We start from the raw sequence: 19,876 nt of genomic DNA, 5'->3' as shown, positions 1-19,876 counted from the left end.
AGAACCAAATCTAAGAAAACCTAACTCGGATGAGCTAGGCCCAAATCTTAAACTAACAAGCAAAATCCAAATACTAAAATAAACCTAAATACTAATATTTTCCAACACCCTCGTCAAACTCGTGGCGGTACACGACATGAGTTTACCAATAAGCAGATGTGGATGCAAGCCTCCAAATTCCAATGCCAATGCTAATGCCAATGCCGATGCTGATGCCAATACCGATGCTGATGCCAATACCGATGCCGATGTAAATACCAATGCCAATGACAATACCAATGCCGACGCTGATGCCAATGCAAGATTTCCATACAAACCTGAGCAAACAAACAAAAAAAAAAGAAAAACATATTTTTTCTTTGCCCGTGTGGGGGCCTCCAAAACTCCAAACAATTTTTTTTTCTTTTTCCTTCTTTTTTCTCTCTTCTTTTGGGCGAAGAGGTGCAACATCGCACCTTCTTCCTTCTTTTTCCTTTCCGTGGTTCTTTTTTTTTTCTCTTCTTTTCTCCTTCGTCCCCTTTTTTATTTGTTAGGGGATCTTCTCCTCTTCTCTGCAAGCAAAACCTTTTTTTTTCTCTTTCATTTTTCTTTTCCTTGCAAAAAATCAATATCAACTAACAAATCTAAAAATGAACGAACGAGAACAAAAACAAGCAAACAAATACCAACCCGAAGCAGATTAAATCCTGAAGGATCAAACCGGCAGAACATTTAGTATAAGAAAAAATAAAAACAATGTGTCAGATAAAACCGACAGAACATATATTAATAATAAAAAATAATATTTCAGCATTTTCCATATCCCCTGCATTCACCATCCGAAACCTTGCCGGAGCTCGATCTCAAAAAATATTTCCGCATTTTCCATATCCCCGTCGCCCGTTCGCTCTCCAAGTGGTTATACCTTCCAAATTGACAGATCAAGGCCTTTGAGATGTGTCCTGCCTTCTGTCCAGGGGATCTCCAGTTTAAGCATTCTTTCTCTCGGATCTGTCATGGTTCCGAGTGCTCTGCACACATACCATACCATTATAATTACATTTAGCGAGAAATCAGTTATGGAGACTAGTAATTTTACCCTTTCTGTCTTGGATCTGAGCCGTTTGAATGTTGTTCTTTATTTTCTTTGGGTTTCGTCGGCGAACCCACATCCTTGCAAAGGAAGCAGATCATCATGAGTTAATGTTCCTCTTTTCTGAAGAAAAAAAATCAACAATTGTGCACCTATTAAACAAGGACAGGGACGAAGATTACCTTTGTGGGAAGATTTGAGCGTCAAATGTGCTACCATTTCCATGGCAGAGGCGTTGGTTTTGGGGTTCTTGCAAAGGAGAGTGCGTGTGGTTGTGTTGCTGGGAGAGAGAAGGTCTCGCACTTGTGTGTGGCTGAGCGGCATAGGGGTAAGGGTTTGAGAGAACAGAGAGAAGGCGAGCTATTTTTCATTTTGGAAAGAAATGGGTCTAAGAGATCAGAGAGAGAAAGAGAGTTGTGCCATATGTGAGAGGGGCCTTAGGGTTTCTAAACGAACACTCTGAAATGGAGCATATTTTAGTTTTTATTTTAGAATCCTAAGGAGCTCCATACTCGGATGCATGACAAGTGTGCAAATCTGGAGCTTCCTGAAGGGTTTTGAAATGAAGCGATATGGAACTGTTTGACTCTGGGCTCAAGGCAGGAGATAGAATCCTATGTCTCTAGGGTTGCGAACTGAGATCCTCCCCATTGCTTTTGCATGTTAGGTTGTCTATTTATTTATTTATTTAAAATATTTGTTTATTTATTTTTAATCAATATAACATTTTAAAATAATAAAATTTTCATTTCTGTCGGTTATAACCGTCACCATTAATTTAAAAACCGCCAAAATATGTCAAAAATATTTAAAAAAAGAATTAAAAAATTATGTCGGTTATAACCAACAGTATTTTTTTGATATCCACCACTAAATATCCTCCAGGAATTTATGTCGGATATAACCGACATGATTTTTCTAATATCCGTCACAAATTAAAAGATGTGTCGGATATAATTTATCCGACATGATTTTTCTAATATCCGCCACTATCATCCGCCAGCTAAAGCTAATATTGTAGTAGCTAGCATATGGAGAAACAATTACAAGCACTCAAATATTCTTCCCACCCACTCGCAATTTAGGGTTTTGAGATCTCCTTGGCTCGTTCATTCTAGATAAAATTAATCATTTTCAGCCTTTTTTGTGTTAAAAGTTTGTTGAATTGGAATTGAGTTGGGACTCAAATTAAAGTAAAAATCAATACTCGTGGGAATGACTACATATTTGCTCTTACTATACTACTATTGGTCTTGTGCACTAGCAAGTTTAAATTGGGTTGCTTATCTATTTTATAGGTACTTCGAGCTCACATCACCGAGCAGGTTTTACTGGTTCAAGAAGAGCTTAAGCGACCTACCAAACCAAAAACATAGTAAAATATATTACAATGTTTCAAGCAAACCTTTTGAGGAAGCTAAAGCCAAAAATTTGAACAAAAAGAAAGTCACTTGCTAGGAAAAACAAATCCATGTAGCCAAGCGGTCAAATCCAGAATGTAAGAAACAAAAATTGTAATAAATTATTTGATGGAAAAAAAAAGAGGTAAGCAAAAGCAATATTTGCCAAAACGGTCCCTAAAATTTTCATAATACATAACTTTGGTCCATGAGATTTAAAATCAATAGAAGTGGTCCCTGAGATTGTCCACCATCCATTATTTTAGTTTCTGAGATTTCAAATAAGACGTTCACAATGTCGTCTTGCAATTGGTTAACATCCGACTTCTGCAAACACCTTGCAGTCAACTGCGAAAAAAATCTCGAGGCAATAAGTGTCGAATACCAACTGGAAGAAGGCGTTGGAGTATCACATGACAGTCATGACTCTTCATGTTTGAAATTTTACACCCCCTCACGTTCACACAACACGAGATATTGGAAGCATATCCATCTTGAAACTTTACAGAAGAAATAAAGTTGAAAAACTCTTTCTTCCCCTTCGGCTCAACTATAAAAAAAGGATGGCCTTTCTTAAATGTACCACCGACTCTCTTCATCCACAAGGATGACCTAATGCCCATTCCTTCCAAATCGAGGCGAGCTTCAATCGTGTCCTTCGGTTTTCCTTTAATGTCAAGAATTGTCCCGACCAAAGTATCAAACACATTTTTCTCAATATGCATAACATCGAGGTTGTGTCTCAATTTTAACTTTGACAAGTATGGGAGCTCAAATAACATACTCTTATGCGTTCAGTTCAGATGTGTAGTTGGTCTGGGCTTACTGACCCATTTGCCGAAATGACCAAATTCCAAACGGTTTAACTGATCCAAAATCTCATCTCCAGACCATTCTCTTGGTCTTAGCTGAGTCTCTTTTCTTGTATGCCAAGATGATGTTACGTTCTCCTTGCATATTGGACGTGCCTAATAACCCTTAGTCATCTACCCAGAAACCATTGCATATGCGAGAAAATCATTTACGGTCCATATCATTGCTGCTTGTATGGTGAACATCTACCCAGTATACTTATCGTAGCACGAACATCGTTTTCCCATAAATCTTTTAGCTCATCAACCAACGGCCGCAAATAAACATCAATGGACTTTCTTGGATCTTCGGTAATTAATAGAGTCAACATCATGTATTCTTTTTTCATGCACTTCCAAGGTTCTAGATTATAAGGACACGACGACCGGCCAAGTGCTGTGGATTTGGTTTAGAACCCTGAATGGATTAAATTCATCGATGGCAAGTCCTAATCTAATGTTGTGCGGGTCAGTTGCAAAATCAGGGTACATCCGATCAAATTCTTTACATGCCTTTCTGTCGTAGGATGCCTCATAATATCGTCATTTACTCGTTCTTCTTTCTGCCATCTCATGTCGGTTGCAATTTGCATCAACATGTACAATCGCTACAACCTAGGCTTCAATGGAAGATAACGCATTACTTTTTGTGGAATCTTGGTCTTTCTATTATGTGATGTCATTTTAAACCTTGGCCCATTGCATACAAGGCATTTATCCAACAATCTATTCTCCTTATAGAACAATATACAATTATTTAGACATGCGTGAATTTTTTCATACCCTTCAACACTTTTTGGGCACTTTTATGATCTTTAGGTAAACAATTGTCCTTTGGAAGCATCATCTTGATAACTCCCATAAAATAATCAAAACACTTATTTGACAAACGAAACTTGATCTTACCATGCATCAACTGCACAATTGCCGTGAGCACCGAAAAGTTCTCGCAACCTAGATATAATTCTTGCTTGGCGTTTTTCATAGTTTTTCAATACCTCACTGTCCATGGTTGGACTGACGTCATCTCCCCCTTCATGATTGGTGTTGCTCAACGCGTATGGATAAACATCATTTAGAATATCCATAACTTGTTTATTAGGATCCACATTGGATTCAACAGTCTCCACTTGTGTCACGTATGAAGAGGAAGCTTGGTTTAATCGTTCTCCATGATAATGCCAAGTAGTATAGGTCTCCATCATCTCATTTCTTACTAAATGAAATCGAACATTTTCGAATGTCTCCCTCATTGAGTTGTTACACTTCCTACACAGACACCAGATATGAGTTGAACCTAGGTTGTGTCTAGTTGCAAATTCAATGAACTCATCTATTCCATCCAAGTACTCAACAACACATCTATCCTGATTGTGTATCCACTGTCTATCCATTTTGTCTGTAATCCCAATAAAAATACAAGAATTACAATAACTTCAACTATTGTCTTGTCACCTTATTCCTCCGGTAAGGGCCATATCTCATTCAGGAATGCATAGTTATGTGCCGTAATTTACGATTCCAATGGATTAAATTTCAATGTGGGCAAATTTCGGCAGCATCTCCTTATAGTTCTTCAAGTGCACGCCGTAGATACATAATATCCACCATGTACTCGAAGAACATCATGAAATGTTACCAAAATTTCCACCATCGAAACATAATTCATGAACCACAAACTACAACACATAACTATGCATTCCCAAGCTGTCCAAAAATTGGACAATTAAAGAATTAATTGGACTGCAATCATGCTTTCGCATCCATGCATAAAATCCAACTAATTCTCAAACGAGAAACTAAGCTTTTTTTTGAAAAAAATGTATGAAGTTAAGTAGTATTAACTTCGTACAATACAAAACAATTTTGTACTTGATGTACAAAAATAAGTGCATACAAATAAATTAAATCACAATAATTACTGAAACTAAATAAAATAGATACAAAATATTAATACTTCTAAACTATAATGTTGATGGCCTTAGTTTTTACTTGTTTATACTAATTATATCATAGAATATACATATTCTATTACACTTGAGTAGTTTTGGTGGTGAGATAAATGTAGTGTTAGAATAAGAACACAAATGTACACGTATTTTGGCTAGATATTGGTTTTAAAAAATCTTATTGAAAGATGTTTTGGTTGTCTTCAAGTTTACAAAGGATTGAGACTGAAAATAAATCTTGAATTACTTACTTGTATTAAAATTGGAAGACGATATTGATTTTCTACAAGGATTTAATAGGAGAATCGTAGCCATTGTTTATCTACATAAATATGGCATCTGCTCACAAAAATCAATCCGCTCATTATTGAACTAAAACCTATTGTCAATAGCTTAGCATTGAGAATTTAATAGTGAGGATAAGATTAACTTTGAAGATCATGGCTTCTGTAGGTTTTCTATATAATTCTTAATTACCTGCGGTGCATTGGATTTACCCTTAGTTCAACCGTATAGCACAAATCAAGGAAATTTCAAGGGGAAACCAATATTTCTTACAATTTCTTCTGTATAAATATATAAGTTAACCCAGATAAAGTATTCAAATGCTAATTCCAAATGAAACCCAAACAAGTCTTCAACAATATATATGTAGTCTCACTCCTTTTAATAGGTAAAATTAAAAATTCAATCCCACAAAACTCCACCATTAACAAAAAAGGGCATAACAAGTAGGCAAAGGTACATATACAAAAATCCCATATGCAATTTGAAGAAAATACCTTCAAATTCGTTCTTGAATGATATTCGTACACAAAAATTCTGTACAAAACAAATTTAGTAGTTTTAGTTTGAATTCTCAATTCAAAGTTACATATACAAAATCAAATCGCTTACCGGATAGGAAAAGATTGAGGAAGGGAGAGGAAATGGAAGAGAAGAGAGATGAAATATTTGTATGATGAATTTAAGAGTAAGGGAGGGATTGGAGAAGGTTTTGAAGAGAGATAGGGAAGGGAGGTAGCTGCTGCAACTGGGTTTGCAGTTTATGCCTCCCAAACTGATTAACTGATGTGGAAAAAGTCGTTGACTTTGCGCAACGAAGACTAACTTAGCGTAAAACTGTTTGGTGCAACGTCAATGTGCTTACATCGTGCGAAAAAGTTTTGCGCGACAAAGACTATCGTCGCGCAAAACTATTTTGCGCAATGTATGCACATTGATGTCGCGCAAAGCTATTTTGCGCAACGAATGCACACCTTCATCGGGCAATGTTGGGAAAAAAAACGGTTGAAGTCTTTGTTTGGCGCCAAAAACTAGCGCAACGCATATATAGCGTCACGCAAATAGTCTTTGCGCGACGGTGAAACAAGACGTCGAGCAAAGTCTATTTGCGCGATGCCATAAATGCATCGCGCTAGTTTTTTGTGCCAAACCAAGACTTTAATCGCTTTTCTCCCAACATTGTGCGATGAAGGTGTGCTTTCGTCACCCAAAATAGCTTTGCACGACATTAGCCTTCGTCGCGCAAAGTTCCGTTGCCCAAAATGGCTTTGCGTGACACTTTATTGTCACCGTTGCGCAAACATACTTTGCGCGACGCAATTTGCTCCATCATCCAAGTATGTTTTTGTACTAATGCCTATACAAGACTGTATTTTGGAATACCGCAAGGAAGACGGTAGGATCAATTCTCCAACTCCTTCTCTGCTTCCTCTATTGTTGACACCCACCGTCTCCTCATGCTTTGCATTGGGGCTCTCAATTCAAATTATGAATCTGAATTAGGCCTCTTCTTGGATGAATAGTGAATGTCTTTCCTTACAACTCAATTGCAAAAATGTAAACATTCCAACAAAATTAATCTGTTAATCATTATAACCAAGCATTTTGGCTTCAAATTGAAATCTATACTTCTTTCCCCAAGATATATAGCAAGAAGATTGGGGTGAAGGTGAATATGTAAGACATATTTTGAAAACCACAACAATAAGACATTTGGGTTGCAAATTGAATAAACCAAATGAATACCAAAAAAAAAAAAAAAAAAAGGACTTATCTCCTGAATTCGAATCATGATTGGGATTGATCTCAGAATTGTCTTCTGCTCCCTACAATTTAAATGCTCTTGCTAGTGAATATGGTTTAATTTAAAATGCTTTATGGATGTTAAGTTTATACAAAATAATTTAACAAATTAGAACATATTCACTAATCATAGAAATTAAGCAAGTCACTGAATGCCAACTAGATAATAGTATTCCCCGCACACATTTGAGCCATTTGGTTGAGAAAATTCTAAAATTTCTAACAAATGGCTGGTTTGAGATTGTAATGCTTTTAAAAAATCTGGAACATTACGTGTAACACACAAAAAAAAAAGTAATTTTTTTTTTAAATTGTTGTCAATGACAGTAGAAAAGCATAAAAAAACAAAAGCAGGGTCTACCATGCTTCCAAAGAAAGTGTTCTTTTTTTCAAAGTATAGTAATTAGTTCTCATTTAATAAAAATTTCAAGGGGCAAGTACAACCCCACATATTATACAAAATTACAATTTTTGCCCCTACGTTATTGTCTTTGACAATTATTATATCACACTACATACCATATCCTTTTTAGTTATTTAACACATTCACAACAATTTATATAAAAGTTTACCAACCACTTAGACAATTTTTTTTTTTGTTAATAGCACTTTTACAAAATAAAATTACCAAACATCCAACAACTTTATTTTACAGCTGTTTATTCTCATAGGATAGCATAATCAATATTTTTAAGAAAGCACAGGAATACCAAACTAACCCAAAGTATTCCCACTTAGTACTACGGTCTAATGGTTTTCCTCTTCACTTGTAAGTGAGAGGTTTTGTGTTCGATTTTCGACAAAAACTAATTTAAACCACATTTTGCTAGCCCATTGTGAGATTTAGTCCACCATCTTCCTTTAGTGTAGAGAATATCCTTTGTTAAAAAAAAAAGTATTTTTTATCTTAACCCAAGTTCACCATTAAAATTAAAGGAATTACAACCCTTGATTAAGCCCAAAGTCAAAGACGAGTTTTTTTTTCAAAATGATGTTCTTCCTTGGTGCTAGAGGCTACTTTTCAAACAATATGGCTTAGGTTTGTTCTTAAGGACTTTATTGAATGCAAGTGTGAAAGCGCAAGCTTTTGTATTTGGCTAATTTCCTAGACAAGTTTAATGGGTCTGTAATATATTAGTTCTAGATTTTAGGCGTGTCGTAGTTTCTAGGTTTAATTATTGAAAACGTGCACATCAAGGCATATATTGGAGTATCATGTGCATTCATATAGGAATCGAGAATCACATAATTGCATATCTTGAAGATTATAAGATCAGTTTAATTGCCTAGTTTTAAGAAATAAACCAATTTGATTTTATTCTAGCACATAATTCCAGTTTCCTTTATTCTAGGCTGTTGGTTTCATAGGAAATCAAGCCTGTCATTCTTTGTTTGGTTATAAGATTTGAGCATAAAAAGTTTAAAGCAAATTGTTTTTGAGTGCTAGGTTAGAAGAGTGATCTTAGTGAAACACTTCATACCTTTCATATTATTCATCATATTCATTTGTGTGAAGAAATTGTGTCCATCTATGTGACGAAGTTGAGTGCAATCTCTTTAGTCGTGAGGAGAACCTGCTAAGTGCATCTTGTTCATACAAAAGAGAGCAAAAGAAGGATTGTGTGCTACAAGATTACAAGTACAAGAGAACATTTCAAGTGTAGTAGATGTTTGTCTTGTTGAGTCTTATAAAAGTTCTTATTTCTCAATGGTTCTTTAATCAGTTGTGTGCCCGTGAATTTTCCCCATTGTGTGTGGGGTTTTACCACGGAAAAGAATACCTTGAGTCTTTTGTTATTTTTCTCTATTTCATTTTGTTCTAAACTGTTACGTAGTATGATTTAGATCGTACTTGAATCCTCGTCTAGAATTTTAGTTGAGATTATTTATCTATTGGGTTTGGGTTCCTCGACCTAGCTACGTTTTCAAAGTAGATGCTATATCACTAAAATTTAACAACACCTTGTAATTGTGATGACAAGATATCCTTTGATTCACTAAAAAGAAAAACATGTCAAGAGGAACCATCACTTTATTAGAGATCCTTTGTACGTCAGATAATGTGATTGAATTACTCTATTGCAAATATGAGGATCAAATTGTTGATATATTTACTAGGGCTACGCTAAAGGAGAGTTTTATATACCTCAGGGATTTGCTTGGTGTAAAAACTAGAAACAATTTGAAGTAGAGTGTTGATGCCTAAACTGATTTCTAGCTTCCAATTTTTCGTATTAAACGAAAGTAATGGGTTAGTTTTTTCTAAATTTGTAACGGCCAATATGTTGACTCAGTCCAAAATTACAAATGTAGGGCTGAGATAGGTTTGCTTTGGTGTGAGGTTTAGATTAGCTTAGAATAACTGGGGTCTTGAAGGCTTTTGTTAGCTAGCTAATTTAAATGAGATGTAAGGTGGAATTGTGACCAAAACCCTAAATCATTGAAGTATATAAGTGAGGTTTGGGCTACAATGTTCTGCCCTAAGCCGTCACTTTTCTCTGAAATCCTCTTGGGTTTGTTTCTCTTTTCTTAAATAAAATATAACTAGATGGAATCATGTAATTGAACATGCTGAACATAAAATTTGACAAAAAGTTCAATGTTCGGAAGTTAAGCACCGAACATAAGAGTTGAGGATTAGCCGATAGCCATGAACATGGAATCAGGGGTTCGGTTTTAGCCAGTGCTAGCCGAACCCACTCGCAATCTTCTCCTCCAAGTCGACTCCTGGCCTTTGTGCTGTTGTTACAAAGTCTTGATACAATTTGGCTTCTTAATGATGGAATTTTACATATTTTTATATTCAAATCCAATGAATATTATATGAACACTCAGTCTAGTTGGTTTGATTTCTTCTAAAAATTGATGGGGAAGAACAATTTGATGGCTAACCACCAACTTAAATGAACACAATTAAAGACATAATTCACAAGTAGTTGCAAGGAGCTGCTGGTTTCATATTCCTTATAATTAAGTTGAATTTTCGAAAGAGTGTGCATAGCTTGATGAAGAACCGAATATTGATGGAGGAAAGTGGGTTAGGCAGCCCCACGTTGAAGGGGAGGCTGTTGGATGAGAAGATATATCGTGTAAGATAGAGAGGGATGGTAGGGAGGTTGCTCGACGACGATGAAATTTGTTTCTTTTCTTTCCCTTCATTCTCTTGGCGGTTGCGATTTGTTGTGTGGAGAGGTTGTTCGAGGACGATGAAATTTGTTTCTTTTTTCTGTTTCAGAGCTTGGCTGGGTCTTATCTCCGACGATTTGTAGGGGGGACTGGATCGTCATCAACAGCAAGCACTTTAGTGGAGGAAAAGGATCTTGGAGTTTAGGGTTTTCTTGCGTGTTTTTCTGTAATGGGCTCAACTTTCGGATTCGGCTTTTCTTTTGTTGTTGTTCTGGAGGCTCATCAGTTGCTTTATATTTTTTGTGTGTTTAGGCTTCCAGTCCTATATGTAAGTTATGTTGGTAATAAATATTTACCTTATGACAATAAAAAAAGAAAGAGAAGGATTAGGTAGGGGTGTTGTTGGATGAGAAGATATATTGTGTAAGATAGAGGATTTGGAAGGGGTAATTTTGGAAGATTTGGTGAGTGCGGAGAGTAGATGTTTATGTTTTTTAAATCTTGTAAAGCAAAAAGAATTTGTTGGGTGAGAAAAGATAAAAGTTGGGTGTAATCAGAAGCTCCATTTCCATTTTAACAAACATAATATTGTCTTCAGTGAATCCTATCTTTTTTCTTTTTAAAAGGGGGACAACTGGTGACAAGTCACGATTATCCACCGCTTTCAGAGGCCGAGAAGACTTACAGAGGCATTTTAGCCTCCCCTGGCCATAAATCTGGCTTCCACACCAGCAGCAGGTTTCAAACCCAAGACCTCCACTTTTTAATTTGAAGGAAGTCCCGCAATCTGCCATTTACCACTGGGCCTCCAGCTCATGGTTTAGTGAGTCCTATCTGTAACAAACATAATATTGTCTTCAGTGGGTTCTATTTTGTCAAGTTATCGAATTATTTGTTCCATTTTGTTTTCGTACATATTTGCTTAACAGTGATATGTTGAGAGTATGGATCTCATATTGTCTGAGTTCTATTTTGTTTACATTGTCAATTAGTTTTATGATTGAACCTCACTACTTTTTTTATTAATTTTTTATTTATGAACAAACGACATTATCTACACTAAAGGGAAGATGGTGGGCTTAGACTCACAATAAGTTAACAATAATGTGGTTTAAATTCGTCTTTAGCGAGAATTGAATAAAAAATCTCTCACTTACAAGTGAAGAGGAATATCATTAAACTGTAGTACGAAGTGGCGATGGAACCTCAACTTTCGTCATGGTATCAGGGCATATTGTCTCATGTATGAAGCCCAACACTTGACGTGCTCCATGCCACGTGGTTTGTGTTGTTCACGTGCTAAGCTTAAAAATTTGCCACACATGAAGGTGCGTATTGAGAGTATGAATTCTACATCGGATAAAAAACGACCTTACATCTGCTTATAAGTGATTAAACTGCTTCATATATTGTGGATTAATTTTACAAAGCCTCAGCTTTCTTCAGTATAACAAACTTTTAATTGAGTAGTCGATATACCAGATCAATCAAAATTAATAATAATGTGAAACAATATTCTCCCGTGCTAATATGCTAGTCATTAAAGAACAACGTTTTCCTATATAGCAGACGTCAATTGGGGCAGGTACGTGCGACGTATTTTCCTTCCATTCGTATCAAAGGTTTTTTACCGAACACATGTCCTCATATCTCTGTTAGTGTACAGTTTTCTGTTGTTGAAATGAAATTCAGCATTAATGTATACGTACGAATCTAGGGTTTTTTTTTGTTTTTTTTCTTCTGCAGCCCATGTTGATTGCGTGATTTAAACTTTCTTTCTAACAACATTTTTAATGGAAAAGAAAAGAATCACATTCACAATGTGTGGAAACTTGGATGGAACCCTAAAGCATCTGCATAACGCTATATAAGTACTGGCTATCAACTTTTAGTTAGCATGCATACCACAAAATAAAAGTTCCAAATCCTTTGATCTTTTGCTGGTTCTTAAGCTCGTTACTGAAATGATGCCATCCTCAGTACTTCAGGTGAAACGATTGCAGCCGGAACTTATAATTCCGGCAAAGCCAACGCCTCGAGAAACAAAGTTTCTCTCAGATATTGACGATCAGGAAGGCATGAGGTTTCAGCTTCCTATCATAATGTGCTACAAAGACAACCCTTCACTTAATGAAAATCGTAATCCCGTTAAGACGATTAGGGAAGCCTTAAGTAGAGCATTAGTGTATTACTACCCTTTAGCTGGTAGGCTTAGGGAAGGGCCTGACAGAAAGCTCATGGTCGATTGCAATGGTGAAGGTATCTTGTTCGTCGAGGCTTCTGCTAATGTCACACTTGAGCAACTAGGAGACAAAATTCTACCCCCTTGTCCACTCTTAGAGGAGTTCTTATTTAATTTCCTAGGGTCTGATGGAATTATTGGTTGTCCCTTGCTGCTGGTTCAGGTGAGTTAATTAATATTAATTACATGTTAATTAGTTTTTTGTATTCATATTTGGTCATAACCATTAATTCTTTACAAAAAAATGAAGTAGGTTAAGGGTAAGAGTAGTTTTTTTTGCATTAAGATAGCATACATACGCTGGAGATTTTTTGTAAGAAATTAGTGCAATCAACAACATATGAATTTTTAATGAAAATAAGGACATAAACAAGAAAGTGCTAACAATATTGTAGATAAGTTGAAGTTTGGTGGCATCGCAACTGTTTTTAACTTTTTCATAAAATTGGCAACCTTTTTCATAAACGAAAATTTATCATATTGCCATTACACTAAAACTTGAACTTATCTACGATACTACCACGCCTCTTTGTTCTTATAATTAAAGAAAGTTCATTAGGTGGTTTTGAAAAGAAAAGATTATGAGACACATTTTGTCATTTTTCGAAATTGATTTTTCTTCGACAATCCTTATGTTTAACCCTATGTATTGTAAAATTTGTATGTACACCGGATTGAGGAAATTACATTTCTACATGGTAATAGGTCCTAGGTTTTCTATTAGTCTCACATCACCTTTATTGCGTAGGTTCTCCTTTGTCGTTCTTCTTCTAGGTTTTTTGCCTGTCGTCATGTCATCCTCCTTGTCTTCTGTCTAAATTTTTCTATCTTCTATAAGCATTTTGTCTAAATTCCTCTGTATTATAAAGACTCTTTCAAGTAACTACAACATGCACGAGACTCTTTCTAAATTCCTAATTAGATCATCTAATTTAGATAGTTTTTTTTTTTTTTGTCTTTTCTTCTAAGGAATTGTTAACTAGCACGAATAGGATGATCAAGAAAAAAGTCTAGTAACTAACTTTTGCAATATGCAGGTGACCCGTCTTACATGTGGAGGTTTCATACTTGCATTGCGCCTAAACCACACAATGTGTGATGCACCTGGATTTCTCCAGTTCCTGACCGCCGTTGCGGAGATGGCAAGAGGCGTAATACACGCACCATCTATTCTACCAATGTGGGAGAGAGAGCTCTTGTTCGCCCGAGATCCACCAAGAATAACATGTGCTCATCATGAATATGAAGATGTGATTGATCATTCTGATGGCTCATGCGCGTACAGTAACCAGTCAAACATGGTTCAACGATCTTTCTACTTTGGTGCCAAGGAGATGAGAGTCCTTCGAAAACAGATTCCACCCCACCTAATTTCCACTTTCTCCACATTTGACTTGATCACAGCTTGTTTGTGGAAATGTCGCACTCTTGCACTTAAAATTAATCCAAAACAGGTTGTTCGCGTTTCATGCATTGTCAATGCGCGGGGAAAGCAGAACAATGTACGTCTTCCCTTGGGATACTATGGCAATGCATTTGCATTTCCAGCTGCAGTTTCAAAGGCTGAACCTCTATGCAAAAATCCTCTGGGATATGCTTTGGAGTTGGTGAAGAAGGCTAAAGCTACCATGAATGAAGAATACTTAAGATCAGTGGCTGATCTTTTGGTACTAAGAGGACGACCTCAATATTCATCGACAGGAAGTAATTTTTTAGTTTCTGATATAACGCGTGTAGGTGTTGGAGATGTCAATTTTGGATGGGGACAACCGATATTTGCTGGACCCGCCAAGGCCATGGATTTGATTAGCTTCTACATTCAACACAAAAACAACACTGAGGATGGAATATTGGTACCAATGTGCTTGCCATTCTCGGCCATGGAGAGATTTCAGCAGGAGTTAGAGAGGATTACTCTGGAACCTAAGGAGGATATATGTAACAACCTTAGATCAACTAGGATCATGTCAATGATGTAAGTGTTAAACGTAATGCACTTTCTGTAATGTAGAGTTGTGTCTCTCGAAACTAATTCAAGAGTTATGGTTGTTATCAAAAGGTCTGAATGTTATTATAAATAGCCAATAATAAGATGGCCTAGTGTTGTAATAAAAACTTGAGAGCAATAAAGTTAAGTTAATTTCAGCTCCCGTTCAAAACTCATCCTCCATATATATTTGCTTGTATTCTTTCTTTCTGCATTATAACTGAAAACTGATGATCTTTCCTCCAACAGTAAGAATCAAATTGCCCATTTGTTAGACAATTTAGTAAGATTTCAATGGATTTCTTTAAGTATCATGAAAATGTCAGGAAGTTTGAGCCTTTATTTCCTCAAACCAATAAGAGCAAAATGATATATAAGCGATCGAGAACATAAAAGTAAACTAATCACACACAATGATAGGAGCCTTGCTTACTGTAGAATCAGATGGAGCAACAATTACAAGCACTCAAATATTCTTCCCTCCCACTCGTAATTTAGGGTTTTGAGATCTCCTTGGTTAGTTCATTCTAGTTAAAACTAGAAAATATGCCCGCGCTTTGCTGCGGGACCTTGAATGCATCAGTCTTAACTACATAAATAAGACACATTTAACTTGAATAAATTAAACATAATCTTGAGGGAACAAAGGAATAGAGGAGTGACACATTTTCTTGATTTTTCCTGTAAAACTCAAAGTTTACTATCCAAAACCAAATAATTTGTACCATTTACATGCTTATGCAACATATGCCTTACACTGGAAAAACATAAAAAATCGAATACAAAACTGTTAACTTTTTGCAGATGCATATGTACAATTTACCTGCACCCTCATACCATGTGTCTTGAGTTGTTATCTATCCTCCACTTGTAGCATTTTCGCCTTTCTACACGGGAAACTCGACAGCAAATTATTTCATCTGTTACCGGTTAATGAAGATGTCTTCTGCACGACTGGACTACAAAGGGGGAGAAAAACAGTATTAGGAAAACTCATTATACTCAAAATCATCACTAAAGATATTTTCAAACAAATCACAATCCATTACACAAAGTGGATCCAACTCCAAGGCAAGACTAAGCAAACACACAAACTCTATAAAAACCCAATAAAAGTAGAAGTGTAACAATATTGTTATGCATGTAGTTTATTCTCACAGATAATGAATATAAGAATTTGATGATCTCGTTACTCAAGCTCCAAGGAAAAATGAAATAAAATTCAATGGTTAAAGTTAATCCTTACGTAAATGTATTCCCCACATCTATATCATTCAAGTGCAACGAAATTCAATGGTTTCAACCAAAACAAAAATTCCTGATTGACTTGAGTTCAGGACATTCAAGTACAACGTAATTGAAATCTGTGCAAGAGATTCCATGAAAACATAACATACAAAAAAAACTTAACTGAAAGTAGAAAGAAAAAATTGGACATGAGAACCGATAAACACATTGTACCATAAAATGACTCTACATGAGAGAAAATAAATTATACAAATTGACATATTGGTAGAAACCCAACAAATATTTTAGAGAGAGAGAGAGAGAGGAGAGAGAGAGAGAGAGAGTACCAGAGGGAGTGAGATATGGTTGTACCTGGAAAGCAAAAAATAAATTATATAAATTGACTTTAACATTTGTTGACTCTAACAAATTGATACATAATAACAGTTGTTTAGGATATAGATATGGGTGTACCTGGAAAGATTAAAATTCACCATGTAAGCCGTATTCGTGGAGGACTTGCTCTAGTTCTTCCATAGTGACATACCTGATAATTAAAGTGCATTTTGGCAACATTGTTATAAATAAGATGTTGAAATTTAAGAGCATTATGTAAAAGATATTAAAAAAAAATAAAAACCCCATCTATTATGATCTCTGCATACCCTTGTTGTCTCGTAGGAGAAGCCAATGAACAGTGGCAGTAGAATCAAGCAACCAAGTTATGAAATATGAATTTAAAATGTACCTATTTACTGTGTCTGTAATGAATCTGTGAAATCAAATAGTTAAACCCTAAAAAGCACCACTGCAAATAGCATAAGAAAATTGAAATTAACCCTAAAGAAATTGGGAGAGAAGAATATGAAAAGGGAATACCTTTCGGCCCTTTGAGTTATTGGAAACAAACCCAACAGAGCAAAAGCCTCCAACTACAAAGAATGTTGTGCGATTTTGAAGAGATCAAGAAAGAGAGAAAATATCAGAAGAAATAAAGCAAGAGAGGGGGAACCAAAAGGGGGAAGAAGAAGAAGAAGAAGCAGCAGCAAAAGCGAAGCAGAGGAAGAAGAAATAAGGGGAAAAAAGGACGACTGAAATTAAGTACGCAACCATATACTTATAATAGCAACTAATCAAATAGAACAAAAAAAAAAATAAGGAGGAATGATATCAGTCACACTTACCAAGTATTGAAATATATCGAGCAACAAAGTCAGTCTTACAGTTATGTTCAATAATAGCAGTCTTGTTCTCATTCTGAGCCTGAGCCAGAAAGCCCTCAGCAGCCATCTGAGATGACTTTTTCGATGCCAAAACCTTCCCTCTCCTCCTCAATTCCTTCTGAATAGCCTCTGCATTTCATTAAAGAAACCAACTTTGATAAGGATTCAAAAAATATATATATACACACATAACCGATTCAAATTAGCATAAACAAAAATGGGGAGAAAGGGGTTCTGACCAATGTCCCAATTGCATCAATGAGAGCAGCCTTAACGTCTTTGATCAGCGAACTGGTTCGCTCCCATAATTATATGGTTCTATAGGCATATTAAGACTTCAAAATAAAATCTGGCAGTTGTTTGCGCTTGTAAACAATTTCTCTTCACAAAACTACATAAATTGTAATGACCTAAGAAATCAAAATTTGATTAGGCATTAGAAACAATGTTACCTTTTGGAGAGAAGGATGCTCAACCAAATGAAAGCCCAAATTTAAAACAGCAACCGAATGAGAATATGACATTATAAAATCCGTAAGAAGCACGTAGTGCATCTAATTTAAAAAGTCTCTCACACATATGTAATTGCACATAGCGCGCAAGATTAAAAAAAAAAAAACACCTTGATACCAAAGGACTGCAAAGGATTGAGATTGGTTGAGGAAATTTCCTATCATCGCATACTGACAAAACAATATAATATCCATCATACCTAGCAAATGTTTTCCCCAATTTCTTTGAAGCATCACTAAGTTTGACACCTGAATTGTAATCAAAGAAACCGTGTTAATTATGGTGGGAACAAAATAAGAATCTCCAAATAGAAAGACAAAGGATGTAAAGTAGCAGATTGCTCACCAAAAAGCTCCAGCCCTTTCACAGTAGTGATAGAACTGCCAAGGGGGCAACATCAGATGGAGAGGGGTAAAGCAGCTGGATGCCCAGCCTTTGACACGATCTGGACGATGGAAAAAAAGGTTTAGGATTTGTCTTGCATATGATTCTCTACATTAATATGATTCATCACATGAAAATGGAAAAAAAATTGGAACTTTACACTCAAAAATTAAAAGAGCATGTTCAAAAGAGTTTTCTAATTATCTCGAGGAGAGGAGGTCACCCAACATGACCAAAAGCAATATTTCTTTTACTACAGCTATTAAACATCAATTTCCATCTGACAACAAAGCTGAAATTACATGGATAATATTTATGGTTATAAACTGAAAACACAACCTGACGTGATCCATTCATTGATAATGCACCAATTTGAAGAGCAACCACACAGGTATGGTTATATTTTCTCTCTCTGTTCACAGACAACATAAACCCATTTGTTAGTGACTCAAATAAATAACATAGAGGATGAACTAAATCTATAAAGGAAGACCTCCTTCGACCTTATGAACATATCGAGGTAGAAATTCACATAATGAAAAAACCCTAATTTAGAAATTACCTAAGCTTTTGCAGGATGATGGTATGGTAGTGTTTTCGACGGCGGTGATGTGGCCTCGGTGGTCGCGACGGCAGTGATGGGGTGACAATGGTGAATCGTGATGGTCTGAGCTGCATAACTGCAAACACAAACAAAATCCCCAAAATCACAAAAAGGAAATTCGAACACAAAATCCATTTGTAAATCAAAAATCACAAAAAAGAAATTCAAACAAAACAAAAAGGAAATTAAGAGAGAAACAGAGGAGAGAGAGAGAGATCGGAGTACCGCTAGTTAAGGAGTGGACGACATTGGTTCTCGGAGCACTATAATACCTGAAGATCTCTTCCGCCGTTGGCGGACTCAAGCCCATCTCCCTGCTCCTCTCCTTCATCTCACCGAAGCTCTCGAGTTACAAAAATGGAGGCCAGTTTGTGTGGTTTTGGTTTTAAGAAGCAGGAGCTGATGCTAGGGATGGGGCAATGGTTATGGCGGGCAGGTAACCGCGGTTATTTACCCATAATCGTTTATGTTTATACCCGCATAACCGTTTACCCGTTGGGTAATTGCATAAACGGTTATACCCATACCCATAACCGTTTATAAACGATTAACCATACCTATAACCGTATACCCATTTAACTATAACCATTTACCCATTTAACCATAATCATTTACCCATTTACCCATTTATCCTTTTTTTACCCATTTAACCATTTTTCACCTATCTACATGTTTTTTTTTAACAACTTGAAAATTACAAAAGAATCATAATTTTTGTTTTCTGACAATTAAACACCGTTATAGGTACATTTTAGCATGCATTTCCTTATTGTAGTCATTTAAGTCCTTATACAATTTCAATAATTGAAATAATAATTTACGAACGATATTTTTCTGCTACACCTAAGCAAATCTTTAATTATAATCCATATGATTACAAAGTAAAGCTTCTAAAAACAAAAAGTAGTCATTGTCTTGAATACTAGATGATTCAAAGCTACAAAATAACGTCAATTAACCTTGTCAGTTGTAACTTTATGGTAAAGTTAAAGGAACTAAAAGCTTCTTTCTTAACTTGAACATAACAAAATTCCAAAAGTACATAATATCAATTGGTTCACAATCTTCCACATTTTTTCAAATATTCCACAAGCACTTTTTGTCCATCGACATTTTCTCCTCCAAATAATCAAAACCAACAAAAATTCATCTCAGGTTCTTTCAATTCCAACTTCATGGCAGCAAAAAATTGACGTTAATTCTAATTTGA

The 19,876-nt window shown here is 35.8% G+C and overlaps 2 protein-coding genes and 2 long non-coding RNA genes across 6 annotated transcripts; 1 reads left to right on the top strand and 3 right to left on the bottom strand.

Annotated features, from left to right (window-relative positions):
* Positions 1-599: 599 nt before the first annotated feature.
* On the bottom strand, positions 600-1,507 carry LOC139196677 (uncharacterized). Its single transcript, XR_011581776.1, has 3 exons — positions 1,255-1,507; positions 1,079-1,152; positions 600-1,010 (listed from the first exon to the last, which is right to left on the bottom strand). It is a non-coding gene; the product is annotated as an uncharacterized lncRNA (long non-coding RNA).
* A 10,865-nt stretch (positions 1,508-12,372) lies between these two features.
* On the top strand, positions 12,373-14,873 carry LOC114825597 (alcohol acyl transferase 1 allele GSa-like). Its single transcript, XM_029104400.2, has 2 exons — positions 12,373-12,891; positions 13,766-14,873. Exons 1-2 carry the CDS (start codon positions 12,451-12,453, stop codon positions 14,705-14,707), a joined length of 1,383 nt encoding a protein of 460 aa, XP_028960233.1. The 5' UTR covers positions 12,373-12,450; the 3' UTR covers positions 14,708-14,873.
* Positions 14,874-15,366: 493 nt separating this feature from the next.
* LOC139196974 (uncharacterized) lies at positions 15,367-16,803 on the bottom strand. The gene is made up of 4 exons (XR_011581895.1): positions 16,608-16,803; positions 16,417-16,489; positions 16,290-16,314; positions 15,367-15,674 (listed from the first exon to the last, which is right to left on the bottom strand). It is a non-coding gene; the product is annotated as an uncharacterized lncRNA (long non-coding RNA).
* A 283-nt stretch (positions 16,804-17,086) lies between these two features.
* Positions 17,087-19,060, bottom strand: LOC103455289 (uncharacterized). 3 transcript variants are annotated; one of them, XM_070823357.1, is made up of 7 exons: positions 18,892-19,060; positions 18,625-18,742; positions 18,402-18,474; positions 18,024-18,170; positions 17,878-17,926; positions 17,405-17,575; positions 17,087-17,294 (listed from the first exon to the last, which is right to left on the bottom strand). In XM_070823357.1, the coding sequence occupies exons 1-4, from the start codon at positions 18,995-18,997 to the stop codon at positions 18,042-18,044; spliced, it is 426 nt and encodes a 141-aa protein (XP_070679458.1). In that variant the 5' UTR covers positions 18,998-19,060; the 3' UTR covers positions 17,087-17,294; positions 17,405-17,575; positions 17,878-17,926; positions 18,024-18,041. The 3 variants fall into 3 exon arrangements, with proteins under 3 accessions (XP_070679458.1, XP_070679460.1, XP_070679459.1); XM_070823359.1 differs by having other exon boundaries at positions 18,024-18,123; XM_070823358.1 differs by lacking the exons at positions 17,087-17,294; positions 17,405-17,575 and having other exon boundaries at positions 17,735-17,926.
* Between the last annotated feature and the right edge of the window lie 816 nt (positions 19,061-19,876).

Source organism: Malus domestica, chromosome 06 (genome assembly GCF_042453785.1).
Source record: "Malus domestica chromosome 06, GDT2T_hap1".
Taxonomy (NCBI): domain Eukaryota; kingdom Viridiplantae; phylum Streptophyta; class Magnoliopsida; order Rosales; family Rosaceae; genus Malus; species Malus domestica.
The sequence above is the reverse complement of the archived record's forward strand: the minus strand, read 5'-3'. Positions and strand labels throughout refer to the sequence as shown.